The sequence below is a fragment of the Ammospiza nelsoni genome, chromosome 9 (genome assembly GCF_027579445.1).
Source record: "Ammospiza nelsoni isolate bAmmNel1 chromosome 9, bAmmNel1.pri, whole genome shotgun sequence".
Classification (NCBI taxonomy): Eukaryota; Metazoa; Chordata; class Aves; order Passeriformes; family Passerellidae; genus Ammospiza; species Ammospiza nelsoni.
The window spans coordinates 27,452,958-27,467,390 of NC_080641.1; the positions used below are offsets into that span (position 1 = coordinate 27,452,958).

At 46.5% G+C, this 14,433-nt stretch overlaps 1 protein-coding gene across 2 annotated transcripts in view; it reads right to left on the minus strand.

The window, feature by feature from the left end:
* The window catches only part of PIK3R3 (phosphoinositide-3-kinase regulatory subunit 3), a 77,847-nt gene that overhangs the window by 20,340 nt on the left and 43,074 nt on the right, over positions 1 to 14,433 (minus strand). The window contains exon 1 of one of the 2 annotated variants that reach the window (XM_059477760.1): positions 11,872 to 12,036. The exons of the other annotated variant lie outside the window; for it this stretch is intronic. Coding sequence (XP_059333743.1) covers positions 11,872 to 11,977 — 106 coding nt within the window. The 5' untranslated portion in view covers positions 11,978 to 12,036. Of the gene's footprint in view, positions 1 to 11,871; positions 12,037 to 14,433 lie in introns of those variants that run through there. 2 annotated transcript variants of the gene reach the window in all.

Below are 14,433 nucleotides of genomic sequence, written 5' to 3' on the forward strand. Positions count from 1 at the left end.
GCCGTGTTTCTTTCCGTGTCACTGAGTCCAATTCTGATCTAGCCACAGGCACAATTTTACTTTATCTCAAAACCAGCTCTGATTAAAGTGAATGATCCTGATGGTTTCTTGCCTCCTTTTTCCTGGGAGATAAACACTGATCACAAGTGATTAACAGCACAACAGATCTATCTGTTCTAATAAAGAACCTTCTCTTTGCACCAGACACACAAGCATCCTGCCCCTAGCATGTCTCTAGGACAGCTTTAGAGCACAGCTCTTTCCAAACACCAAAAAGGTGACAGCTCAGTTGTACCCTTCACTCCCACATGAGAACATTCCAAAGATCAGGTTCAGCCCTCAGTGACCGCCTGGCAATGAGAGCAGACTGGCTCTCCCTCATGCATTCACGGGTATGTCTGGTTTTAATTTCTTCAGCAACTCTAGTTCCCTCTTTCTAGCTTTCCCAGGCAGACTAGCTTGAGCTAAATCCCAATGCTAGCTTAGTGTCACTTAGAAGGGGGAAATAAAAACGAGCTGGTGATGGAGCAGAGGGATGGCAGCCAATGTGAGCCGGGCGTGGGATCGGATGTTGCTGACGTCAGGCCCTGATGGCTGCTGTGCCATTTCCAGCAGGTACAGCCCCTCTGCAGGGCCCTGGAGAGACAAGTCCATGGACTGGGCTCTGCCAGAGGTAGCTCTGGGATGCTTTCTTGACTGTGCAGAATTGTTTTTTGAAAAGGTGACTTGTGACTTTAATTGAGCTGGCTCTCTGAAATCCAAAGCACCTCCAACACCCAGGCAGGCAGGAAAGCTGGCAAGTGTCTGCAGTCCAACGCTGCTGTGTTTCTTTTAAAGTCTCTCGTAAAAAATCCTGGGCTATATTGGTCCTCAATTTAACTGCAGTGGAGTAGGCCGTGACTTCAATGAGATACACACATTCCCCAGTCAGGTTTTGAATAAAAACTTTTACAAGTTTACATGATCTAAGAGCCACCGAGCCCTGTGTGTGAGGGTTTTCAGTGGCACTGATTCAGGAGGAAAACAGGAAGAGTGCCTCCGTTATCCAAGTGCTATATCCTGTGCAGTACCCAGTCAAGCAGGCTGTTTCTTCTCTGGTTGCACTATTTGCATACAAAATTAACCTGCCAGTTAATTAAACTCTAATTTTCACTTTTAAGGCAGATGCCACTTAGTCTAAGAATGGCTCCACAACTTATTTCTTCCAGTATTTTCCAAGAGCTTCAAACCACATACTTAAGAGCACTGCAGGTTTAGATGCAGCATTACATCTACCTTACTGTTACAAATAATCACAACTACCAAGTACTCTGATAAAGTCAATTTTAAGTCCCTCAGCACTTTCATGGGCTTGTTTACTAGCCTTCTTTCTGATGCTCTCAATCTAGTCTCTCTCTACATTGTGACAAGCAGAAAACAGATCAGAGGATTTCCAAGACAGTTACTCAGCTTCAAAAAGGCTGATGTACAGTAGATACTCTGCAAACTGTAATATAAAGCTCTACAAAGTGTCATTGCTATGGAAACATGCAAGTAATCTGTGGTTAGGCCAGCTAATATTTTAATGACATAGTCCTTGAGGAGAGAAGGGCTTTCCCTTTGGAGACATAGATGAAGACTTGGAATGAAAATGTAGGCTAGCTTTGTTGAAAAGAAAAATTCACCCCAATCTTTAACTGCTCTCTGCCATCTTACTCAATTTCTCAAGCACTCTTCTCAATTTCTCTAACACAGTTCAGGCAAAGTCTCAAAATCTTTCCCTCCCTCAGGAGTCCCGCACTTGTCCCTGCTGCATGAGAACCCCTCAGAGATACCTGTGAAAAAGGCACAGGCTTGTGCAGAGGCTTTCCAGCTGGCAAAGAGGAGGGTGGTGCACACCTGCTGACAGCAGCTGATTCCCCACCCTGGCAGGTGAATGATCCTGGCAGCTCCACATCTCAGCTCTCCTGCCAGACCCCTCTGGACAGAGTTGAGCACCGACGCCCTTCGGAGCTGCCCTTCCTCAAAGGGCACCGAATGTGCACGGAGAGCTGCTCTGGGAATGGGGAAGGAAGCTCCTTGATGGAATTATTGCTGGCCACAGAACCTCAGGCATGCTCACATTTTCACCCTCCTCCCCCAAAATAGGCCAGATGCCAAGGAGTAAGACATATTCAAAGAATTGAAGTCTTTCAATATCTCATTACAGAAAACAGCAGACAAGTTGGCAGAAGGCCAGGCAGGCTTCCAATGAAAACATTCCCATTATAGCTTTGCTTATGTTTCTATGAACTTTCATAAAAAAACGACACCTTTAAGAAATATTTCAGTTTTTATTAATTGGCTTTTTTGATAAAGATCTGTTTTGTTTGAAAACTCCCCAGCTATCCAGCCCTCTCCCACACCTCCCAATCACTGTTTCACCTCCTACAACCCAACAGGCTTCTGCTGCACTCTGTTCCCCATGAGCATCCACAGCTACTGCACAGGCTAAAATATTATCTGCTCTGGGGCACCTGCAGAACAGGGGGCAACAACAGTCTGTGAAGAGGCTGGATCAAATTCAGCATTCTTTTGGGCATTTCAAAAGCATCTCTCACTACTTTGCAAGCCCTGTTACTTCATGGGCTCAGACATAAGAAATGGAAGATGTTCACAGTCAGATAAAGGACATGGGGATCTTTGACTTCCTCCCCTTCATTCCAGCCTTTGCATGAAGGTGCAAAGCCAAAAATCCCTCAGCTTCCCAATTATTTTCATTGCCCAAAGAAAAATTGTTTTCCTTCCAACCCAGAGCCCAGTGTGACTGCTGCAGAGCTACAGCAATGTCAGAGGTTCCATGATCAACAGGGTTGAGGTGACTGTCCCAAAATTAACATGAGGAGAATAAAAAGCATAAGTCCTCTTTCACCTACCAGGCATAATTAGCACACTCTTAATGAACTGGAGAGGTTTTAGAACTTTTGTCATGTTTCATCACTCAAAGATTATCACTACCCAGTGTCACATGCCCGGCTCAAGGAAGGAATAATTTTATTATATAAACAGCAGGCCCGGGCTTTTGCCAACTCTGGATGAAAGTCCATGACAGACATTTTATTGCCATGAAAATTTCAGCTATTCAACAAGAATATTGTACTTTAAAGTATCAAATGTAAGGTCTAGAAGACTATACAGCAAAAGTAAACGTAAAGAGCATGGAGTTTCCTTTTTGCTTTCTGAGTAAAGCAGCTCCTCATCTGCCTTCACAGAAGAAACACCACAGCAATGTTTTCTACTCCTCCACAGGCAGAGTCTTCAGAACACTATTAAAAGCACTCTTTGCTCAATATGCCGGATCAGATTTTTTTACAAGAGCAAGGAAAACACAAAACTCAAAATAAGGCAAGAAATACAGTGATTGAGAATGAAGAACTGGCTTTTCATTGTAGAAGAGAGGGAATGAAGTCAGGCCTCAGCAGTGACAGCTATGGCTAGGAGACATAGCAAAGCCAAAAGAAAAATATCTTTAAAATAATAACTAATTTTAAATAATAAATAATTTAAATGAAAACAGCTCAGGGCTGTTTCCCCCAGGTATTTCAAAGACTAATCATCCATCCAGATGTCAGGTATAAACCTCACAGGGGATCCAGTTCACAGAAATAACTGGTGCTACTGAGAAGTTGGCTGCACAAGAGGCTATTTAAAAATAATAATACAGCTGCAAATGCATATGATTCTTGCTGCTCTAAGCAGCATTTTATTTCAGCTTACCACTAGCTCCAATCTTTCAGAGCAGTATGTAAAATTGTTCCTCATACAGTACCTGTCCTTGTGCTATGTCAAACCATTTTCCAGTTACCAAAGCACAAATATTTCAACACCACCTAAATTGCTAAGAGTGAGCCATCTAAATCAAGATCAAAAGGTGCATTTCTAAATCAAGACTCCAGAAGAAATTTGAAGGTAAAAAAGTATTCAGAGGGAATCTGTTGTACACTTTGTCATGAGTCATCTTTTTTAAGAAGCTTGATCTTGAAGGAAGCTCCACTGAGGCAGAAGTCCCAATCCACAGGGGGATCCCACTCAGTGCCTGCAGCAGAAGGGGAAGTTCAGAGCAGACATGGAAGAGTCAAGCCTGCCCATTGCTGATGCTCAGATTTGATGTCCTTACTCAGTACATGGTGATTTTCAAAGTCTTTTCATGAAACCCATTTCAGAGCAGCAGCTTGACTTCTCTCACTGCCCCAAAACTTATCAGTGAGACTGTACTGTACCCTTCAAAACTGAAAGGATCTTCAACACTCATCTCATTGATTCAACTGCCTTGTATCCTTCAAGAGCACTCTTGGAAACAGGAGATGAATCAGGGCAATGAAACCAAAACCACCAAAGACTTTTAATTGGGCACTTGGGAGCAGTTCCTTGAGGGACAACGATGGAAATTCTGACAATGTCCCCAGGACAACTGCACAGGGCAGAGCAGCAGGAGTACTGGAACACAGGGCAGAAATACTGCCTGGGAAATTCAATTGCAATGTACAAATTCAGGTTGGAACAGACAGAACTTACAGGTTCAAGTTCAATATTGTCAATGAACTTCTCATCCATTTTATCTCTAAGATATTTTCCTGGGACAGGTGTTGAGTGCAAGCCCTACTGCTCACACTCAAAATCCCCACAGATCAACAGTGAGACAAATTCCCCCCATTACAGCAATTTTTCTTAAACTCCATTGCAGCAGCTGTGCTTTCAGGGGTTTTGTTTGGGTTTTTAAGGGGAGGCATGCAAGGAAGGAAAGAATTCCTCCAAAAGAAAATATGATTGTGTGCAGCATCAGATTTTAGGAACTCCAGAGAAAAAGTTAGGATGAGGCTGCAGAAGGTAAAAACCTAAAAAAATAGCTCCAGTATTCTTCTTTCAAGGGTTAGAGGAAGAAACTAACAGAGAGTAAGCAGTATTAATAAAGGGAAAGTATTATGTTTGGAAGGAGAAAACTGACTGAAGTACAAGAGTCACAAAGTGACACTGAACAAACAAAAAGTTAAGTTCTGTAGCAAAGGAACAAACAATATTAAGGAGTGGATTGGTATTTTTATAATTCTTCCAAACTCACAAATTTTTATGCAGAGAAATGTGATGCTTTTGAAGCCATTTCTAGGTAACTATTTGTCATCTTCAGGAATATCTGCTTTTAGAAGTAACATTCCTATGAACTACCACTAAAATCACAAAAACTGGAAGAGTCTGGGTGAATGCTGGAAGCAGTCACAGCCTGAAGCAGCTGAAGTATTTCATCTCCTTTTTCAAAGTGCTCTGGATGGAAGGCATCCATCTTGAGTGTGCTGCTGCACTCAAAGCCAGGGAAGATCCTGGATCCTGTTCAGCCACAGGAAAGCTTCAGAGCCCATTGTGCTTCAGCATCAGGATTCACCAGGCAGCTGGTTGGTGTTCAGCAGGGTAGCTGGAGTCCTTTTTGGAAAGGGCTACAAGAGGCACCACCTGCACTTTTGCCTTTTTTTTTTTTTTTTTGTACTGTATGAATCCTTGTAAAGCTCCCTGTGTACAGACACTTTTCTTCAGAACTACAAAAACTTAAGATACTGGAATATATTCACTGGAACATTGCAGAATCTTTGTCTGTTGAGTGGAGGACACAGCAAACATGAAGGACAATGAAAATATCTTCTAAAGAAGTTACATCCCCTCACACTGTTTGGGGACCCAGCACCAGCTCATTGCTGTAGTTTATATTATGTGGAGAAATGAATTCTTGCTTACTTAGCTATTGTGCAGACTTTAACCTGTCAGAAGAAATGAGATAAAAAGCAGAAGAAAAAAAGACAATCTGACTCATTTCCATAGGGGCACTTAGTACATGAGCAGAGATTGTTCCTTAAGCATTACTCAGCAACCTACTTTACAAAAATGAGTTTTCCAAAAAATCCAGCCAGAACATACCTATTGCGTTAATGGGACTGAAGTTTTACAGCAAACTGTTTCAACACAGTTAACAGTCTTTCTGACAATAATAAAGCCTAAGCTTTAAAACACACAGGGCATGCTGATAAAAGTATTCTTTATTCTTCTCTAGCTCTCTGCCCAAAAAGTGACTCACTAAACAACCAACATGAGGTGATGTAAGGCACCCAACTGCGTTCAGTCCTGGGTGCAGATGTGTATGACCAGCTCTGCCTCTGTTTTCCCAAGCTGTAGAGCAAAGATAAGCACAAACAGCTTCAGTCTGGAATAAGATAATCATGCAGGCAATGGCAAAGACAGCAGACAGCTCTGCTGCTTGGGAAAGCAACAGCCCCACAGAAAACTCCAGGAAGAGTCTTCTCCTTTTAAACATGCGAGACAGAAGGAACACCGTGATTAACTCCTGTCAGGTACAGGAATCATGCAATACACAAAACTGTTTGTAACAACAATTGCAGAAATAACATTTGCTGCAAAAACACATGTTGAAGAGCTTAGTTTATTCTCAGAATGTTCCCTTGTCTTTTAGCTTGCATAAACCTATAGCTTTAAGAACACAGAGCTGAAAATCTCCTTTTAGCAAGTTCTGCCTCCCCAGCTATTTCTACATAAACTGAAAACTTAGTAATAAACACAAATGTCAGCCTTTTAAGGCAGGCTCTCTCATCTCAAGCAAAACAGCATTTCACTTTCTATTAATGATGCTATTTTTTGTGGTCATGTATTTAATTGAAAGCTGATGAGTGATATTCTTTAACAGTTAGAGCCATCATAAAGAAAATGAAATGCAAGGAATGCAAAAGCAAGCCTAAAAATGCAATCAGAAATAAAAGAATGGTTACAGAAGTCATTAAATAAAAAAGACAGTAGAGAACTCCAGGTGAAACAATAAAAGAATAGAAGCATTTCACACCACTGCCCTCATAGAAGCTGAGACTCCAATCCAAACAATTTTCCCAGATATGCACAATACAGTGACTGGGCCTTATTTACTCCCTGCTGTACCCCAAATCAGCCTGCACAAACTTCCCTTATGTAACAGGGAAACTCTCAATCCCAAACATCTACTTTTTTTGAAATACAATTTCCTGCAAGACTTTAATTTGCAAAAAAAGACAGTTGAAGCTACAGTGCTGTTGTTTTGAATATGTGCACTAGGAGGACTATTTTTTTTAAGATGTGCAAGAACAGAACTTTTCTTTGATAAGCTTCTGGAGCCAGATAAGCTGAAGGACAACACTGACAGTGCTATTCAAATTTGCATCTTTCTCCCACTGGAAAACTAGTCAGGCATAGACAGGAAGTGTTCACCTACATCTGGCTACTGTGTACCACAAACCCACTTTGAGAAGCCACATTCAGCTTCCACTGTAACACTGAGAATGATACACCACACCTGGAATCCCAGTAAACACTGCCCTGGAGCTCAGAACCCAGTGTTTTCCGAATTACAATTACAGTATCGCTCCCCTAAAATAAGGGTTGTCAAATTATATATGAGAATAGAAACTATAATGAATAAATACAGCCTTTCCCTTGAATACTTGGCATACTTATCTTACTCATACACTGGCAGTGCTGCCTAAACTAAGTAGCCCACAAATTATTGCTCCCCCTGTTTAAATATCGAAAGATTTTGTAGCAACAGCATTGTTACAGCACATGAGGCAAGGCAAAGTGCTGTTCTTGAAAAAGACAGCTGGATCAAATTATAAATGTAGTTAGTCATAATTCAGGGTTCAAACAGGTAGCTTCCATATAGCTTTAGGTCAAAGAGTTATTGTACTATCTGTTCATAATCAGAGCCCATTCTGCGTTAGGAAGCCTGCCTTAAACTTGTGGTTTTCTTCATAACCCACACAAAGGAAACTAACCTCTAATTTGTAGTTGAGCCAAATATCTTTGCTGACATCTGTATTAGAAATCCCAGCGGACCACTCTTACTGATTTTCATCCAACTGTGACAAAATGTATTCAGTGATTACACATTTTATCACCAACACAACTGATAATGCATCCCAGATCTACAGAGGGAAAGACTTTACTTAGCCCTTCTAAGTAGAAGTGAGGCAATGCATAGGTAGTTGTGCTTTAGATACTCTGGTAACTTTTGCAGTCAATTCGAAATCCTCTGTTCTAAAACTTCTGGCAGTAACAACATTTTGCAGACCTGAACCATGTTGTCAAGTAAACTAAATTCAAGCCAGAACCTATTTTCTTGTCTTTTCACATAGCAAGACCCACAGCAACAACAAACATATGAGTGAACCCCTGACAGTTTCCTAATGCCAGAGCCAGCACATGATGCTACTACAGCCACAAAACTCTAACTTAATCCATATTAGAAAGGTGAGAAGCTGTTATGTTAGCTATATGCAAGTGATGGGCCCATTTGTGTATTTAGATACTGAAAGTTTCTGGTTGCATGTAGTATTATGTGCCATAAAGAGATCCTCCCTTATGCCAGTGATGCATGTATAAATGCAAAATTAAGTGTAAGCAGGAGGAAAAAGCATGAGGTAACAGGAGTCACCCTTCTGGCTGTCACCACTGTGGTGCCTGTGTTGGTTGTACTGCTCTAAATTCTGCTTTGTGAGGCTGGCAGAGCTGCATCCCTAGTTCCACCTCTCTGTTTGGGAAAACCATCCCAACTCCTACGTTTAAGATGGATTAAAGCCTAGCAGAAAGCTTGCAGTTCCTTGTTACTGGACAGCCTCTCCTCGTGTTGAGAAAAAAGTGAGACAGGGGTATTATTACTTTTATTTCTGAACTTTAGAGCAAACCTTGTAGCAGAGAGGCTCCAGGACTGCTCTGAACATCTATTTACACCTACAGCCCAAACAGCAAACACAAGCACACTGATAAGCTGGTGCAGGTGCACTGAGGCCTGACAGAAGCTCCGGCTGCACTGCAGGCTGCCTGCCATCACCAGATTTTATTTCTGCATTATTATTGGGCAAGGCTAAGGTGGGTATTAAGACGGCCTGCCAAGATAAATTAAAGGTCTACCGACCTTTAACGAGAAACAGTATCCCCACCCTCGGCTCGGAGGTTACGGGTGACACCGCACATTATGCTCACCTTGCTTTTGTCTTCTGCCTCAAGTTTAGACGCAGTAAAATGTAATCAGGGGCAGTCATGCGTGAGCACAGACACTCTGCTCCCGGGATCCGCCAGTGCCCGGTGCTGCTGCGGCACAGAACACAAGCGGGGATGTCTCGGCTCAAGTTGTGCGAACAAAGGAGCGCTCCGGCTGCCGAGGCAGCGGGGCCGAACACCGCCGCTCCCGGGGGGCTGCCGAGGCAGCGGGGCTGCACACCCCAGCTCGGGATGCTGTACACCCCTGCTCTGAGGGTGCTGCACACCACTGCTCGGGATGCTGTACACCCCTGCTCTGAGGGTGCTGCACATCACTGCTCGGGATGCTGTACACCCCTGCTCTGAGGGTGCTGCACATCACTGCTCGGGATGCTGTACACCCCTGCTCTGAGGGTGCTGCACACCACTGCTCTGAGGGTGCTGCACACCCCTGCTCTGAGGGTGCTGCACACCCCTGCTCTGAGGGTGCTGTACACCGCCGCTCTGGGGGGCTGCCGAGGCAGCGGGGCTGCACACCCCTGCTCTGGGGATGTCGCAAAACCCTGCTTGGGATACTGCACACCGCCGCTCCCGGGGTCTGCACACCGCTACTCTGGGGGTGCCCCGCGCCCCGTGCCACCTCTCATCCTCCCAGGAGCTCCGGCCACCGCGCCGGGAACGCTGCGCCGAAAAACCTTCACAAATTTTTGTTGGAAGCGGGCCAAGTGGAGCTCTGGTTGTTACCGGGTGCAAAGACGGTGACTTTATCCCAAGGCACGCCGAGAGTTTAAGGCTTCCAAATAAATTCCTCCACACTCCCCTTAGGGATGACCTATCATCCCAGGGCAGAAAACGCCTTCCCACCCTGCCTCTGGAGAGGGGGAAAGCAGAACCCTCCTCTGCCACACTCTCCCTCCCTCCCCCTGCAATTTAAAAGTTGCAATTCCACGAAATCAGGACAAACACATGGGGATTATCCCATGCATCATTTCCAGCTCTGCCTCGTCTAGTTTAAAAATATGAAAGATAAAGTTACTGAACACTTCAGGGATCAGCCTGTAACATGAAGTCCTTCTGCTAACGGGTGTTTGGACTGTGCAGATCCTTGATCCCTGACAAGAGGGCTCCAGTGATGGAAGCATTGGCATTATTAATGATAGAAGAGCTGCTTCTTAATGTAAACTTTGAAAGGCTCTGTGAGAATTTCACATGGCCAAATTCTTGCAGAAACACTGGAAAGTTGTTTTCTAGCCAGTTCATTTTGCCCAGCCCCTTTCAGCAGCCTCCTTGTACTAAGCCATTCAAGGGGCTTTATTATTTTTTTTTAAATAAAAGCTCCACACTAATTGCTTTAAGTCACCTACAATGGGACTTGAGTTTTTGTTCATTTGATACAAGCACACACAAATACTTACCTCGTGAATAGTTAAAAATCAAAAGCATTTACAAGAAAGATATCCTTTGAAATTCACAGAAGCAAAGTGATTTGACTGAACTTCAGGTTTTCAGGAGTAACATCTAAAAATAGGTAGTGTCAGCTATGCAAGAATTCAATCAGTAGTGGCCAGTGCTGTGTGTATGAGAGATCTGTCCAATTTTTAAAGTGCCAGAATTACCAAAAGAAGCAAGTACAGGTCCTTGAGATCCAAAAATCTGAGGATGATCACCTCCTCCTGTTTTAATTAAAGTACCACATACCTCCAGAGAGAAAAATACAGCTCACTGTGCTGAAACAAAGAGAATAAACCACACTTGCAGATACATGCCACGATTCAGGCACAGGTTGAAAAGCACACTCTGAAAGTACGTGCCCCATAAAGGACAGCACTTGGAATTACTTATTTGCTATCAATTTCTCTGCAGGTTAAGACTTTTGGTGGCTATTTTACTGTACCTTCTGGCTGTGCAGATCAGAGACCTGAGAAGATAAAGGCCCTTCAATTACCTCACTGCTTCAGCCTGTTTGACTCTCACAGGTATAGATACAGTTTCACCAGTACCCATTTATGCTTACTTTAATTCATTTACCACAGAAAGACTCAACCTCTCCTCCTCACAAGCCTTCCCCTCCCTCTTCAGACACAAAAGAAACTTTCTGCCCCATCTAAAAACTTCAGGCAAGCAAGGGATAATGCATTTCCCTATTCTCAGCACTAGCAATCCATGGAGGGGGGAGGGAAGAAAAAGTGAATCAAATCCTTTTGAACAAGGTTATTAAGTGCTATCAAAGTAACTGTGCCTCCAGGGGTGGATTCCAGCCCGTTCCCAAGTATTATCCCCCCATCGCCAAAACCCAGCGACAGCACACACCTCATCTGTCACTGCTGGAAGAGAGCTGCCGAGAAAAGGGTCTTGGAGACTGTAAAAGCGATTAAACTGGAACTGAATGGAGGTGGGTAAATCACCACCATCAAAGTGTTACAGGCACATAAAGGCACACAGGTGAAGAGGATAATAAAAGCGCTCCTCTAGGAGCGAATACAGCCGAAATATACGCTTTTCAATAAAGGTTTTCAAAAAAGGAGACACGGGAGAGGGGTTGCGAGCAGCTCCCCTCCTCCTGCCTCCTTCCACCTCCCCAAAGGCACCATAAATTGCTCTTCTCCTCCCACCTCCCCCACGAAAAAAAACCCCAGTATTAAAATACTTTTGCCCAGGAGACAGCGAGCTCAAGTCCCTGGGAAGTTTACACAAACTTTAACTACAGATATTAATTTTCACCATCCCCCTCCCCCTCTCCTTTTATTTTAAAAGGGAAAAGTGAGCAGGAGGAGGGAGGGCAGGGATGGACGGCAGCCCCCGACCCGCTGCCAGGGGTGCGGGGCCAGCTCGCAGGCTCCGGCTCCCTACCTGGAGGGTCCATTTCAATGTAAAATATCAGCTCAGTGGAATAGGGCATCATCACTTCCCTCCAGTCCGTGTCATCGCGGTCCATATCCCACAACGTGTTGTACATCGCGACAGCCAAGTCCCGGCAGGGTTAGAAATAAGAGGTTGAATAGCTCGGCTTTTAATCGAGAGGTGGGAAAAAAATGGGAGGGATTAAAAAAAAAAAAAAAAAAAAAGGAAAAAAAAAAGCCGACAAGAATTCACCTCGCTGTAAAATAACACTTCTAAAAAAAAAATTTAAAATCGCAAAATTCAACTTAAAAAAAAAAAGCCTCCACGCAAGTCACCTCAGCAGCTGCCCTACAGGAACTAAAGGTAGGTAGCAATATATATAATAATATATATATAGAGAGTGCTTCTTTTTGTTAAAAAAAGACACCTTTCCACAGGAAAGCCACTTTCCTGAATTCTTTCTAAAAATCGCCGTTTTCGGGGTATTTTTAAAACACCAGCCAAACAAGCTCCCCACAGGGGGGTGGTGGGAAGAGCGGATAAAAAGGGGCGATTTCAGTCTCTGGATGAATTCTTTCCGCCGGCGGAGGACGAGAAAGGAGGCAGCGGCGGCGGGCAACAATACGGGCGGGCGCGGAGCCCGAGCGGGGCGGGCGGCGCTGTGCCCGCGGTGCGGAGCGGAGCGCGCCGGCGGGGCTGGCTGCGCGGGGCTCAGCGGCGGGCGGGCGGCCCGCGGCGGGGCCCGCCGTGCCCTGCTGGCGGCGCGGGGCGGCGGGCGGCGGTGGCGGCGGGCGGCGGGGCCGGGCTCGGGGCGGCCGCGCTCGGTGACATTTTAAGCGGCTCTGAGGGGCCCGGCCGCCGCCACCCGCCTCTTGCCGGGGACCGGGCCACGCCCCCCCGGCGCCAGGGGGGCGGGGCTTCGCGCCGGCTCTTTAACCCCTTGGAGGTGAACGGGGGTGTGTGTGTGCGGGCGCTTCCACGAGGCGGAGAGAGGGGTGGATTAAAAAAAACACATAAAGGGGAAACGTGCCTCTTGGCACTGACGAGGCAGACCCAAATAGAAAGCTTAGCATAGAACAAAAGTCTGCTTCCCCCCTTTTCTGGCTTTTATCCGGCTCGCTTTCGTCACTTTTCTCGACGCTTTTTCACAGTGTCCCCCCCGTGCTGAGGCGCGCAGTGGCGGTGGTATGTCCCCTGGCTGGCCGGCCGCCAAGGGGCCGCTGCCGCGGAGCACGCGCGGGGGGCGGGGGGAGCGGAGCGCAGTTGCCAGAGCTGCTGCCTTTGTCTGAGGGAGCAGCGAGCGCCGGGATTGGCAGAGGGCTGCGGGCGGCCCTGCCAATCAGCGAGCGGCCGGGCCGGCCGGCTCGATGGCGATTGGCCGCGAGCGCCGGTTACTAAGCGGGACAAAGGAAGGCGAGCGCTGAGGCGAGAGCGGGGTTCGGGGGGCGCGGGGTGACCGGCTCCGCACCCGGCTCCGCAGCTCCCCGATACCGCCGGCCCCAGCGCTGGCACTGGGGAAACTCCTCCTGCTCACACCGCCGGCGGGGCTGCCCCCGCCCCGAGCCGGTGCGCCGCAGCGCCGGGGCTACCTGACACCCTGCAGCCCGGGCCGGCCGCCGTGTGGGGATGAGGGAGGCTTTCGCACAGGGAACCCTGTGCAGGTAGAGCCGCTGGCCACATCCCCGGCGGGAGCCTGTCCTGGCTGAGCCCTCAGCCGCTGCACTGGCCACAAACACTGACCAAACACTGGCTCCCCTCCCTCCTCTGCAGGGCCCTGCTGTGTGAGCCACGTAATGTACGTAATAACCTGTCCATCTCCGAGGGCACCGTAACTAACCGGTGTGACCCGCGAGCAAAACCCGACGCGCTTTCGAGTGACATAACCAGCGGGGGGAAAAAAAAAAAAAAAAAAAAAAAAAGCCAAACCAAAAAAACCCAAAACCAAAATCCACAGGAAAAGGCACCAAACTGGGTGTCTGTCTGTCACCAGGTATGGGATAAGTCTGAGCGGCAAACACGGCCGAAATGGAAGCTCAGCCTGCCTGGCAGCCGCATCCCGATGGGCAGCCACAGCCCGCAGGCACCGGCGGGAGGCAGGAGCGCAGCCAGCTCGGCACTCAGCCTCGCTTTTGGCGCGGCGAAGCATCCTTAGAGAAAGGCTGCTGCTGAGAAATTAAGGAAAAGTCCTTTCCCGAGACTCCCGACCAGTGTCAGAGGCATAAGGATGGACAACACCTTGATCTGCTGAGGAAATCTCAGGGAAGGTTGGAAAACCCAGCACTGAAGTTGTCTGCTTTATTTGCACTTCAAAGCATAGAAGAGCAAGTGACGAATAATTTGTCCTGCTCTGGCATTAGCTCCTGAAAACACCCTCCTGGCTTGGCTGAACCTTAGGGTGACTGCGACATTGAATAACTGAAAGGCTGTACCCGATGGAAGAGTGTGAGGGAAGATCTGAAGTTTGCTGATGTATCACAGCTTCCACAGCAAGCAATTTAGAGCAGCCTGCTCCAGGAACAGAGCTCCTTGAGGGATGGATGGCTGCAGAAGAGCACAGGGCTTTGATTCAAG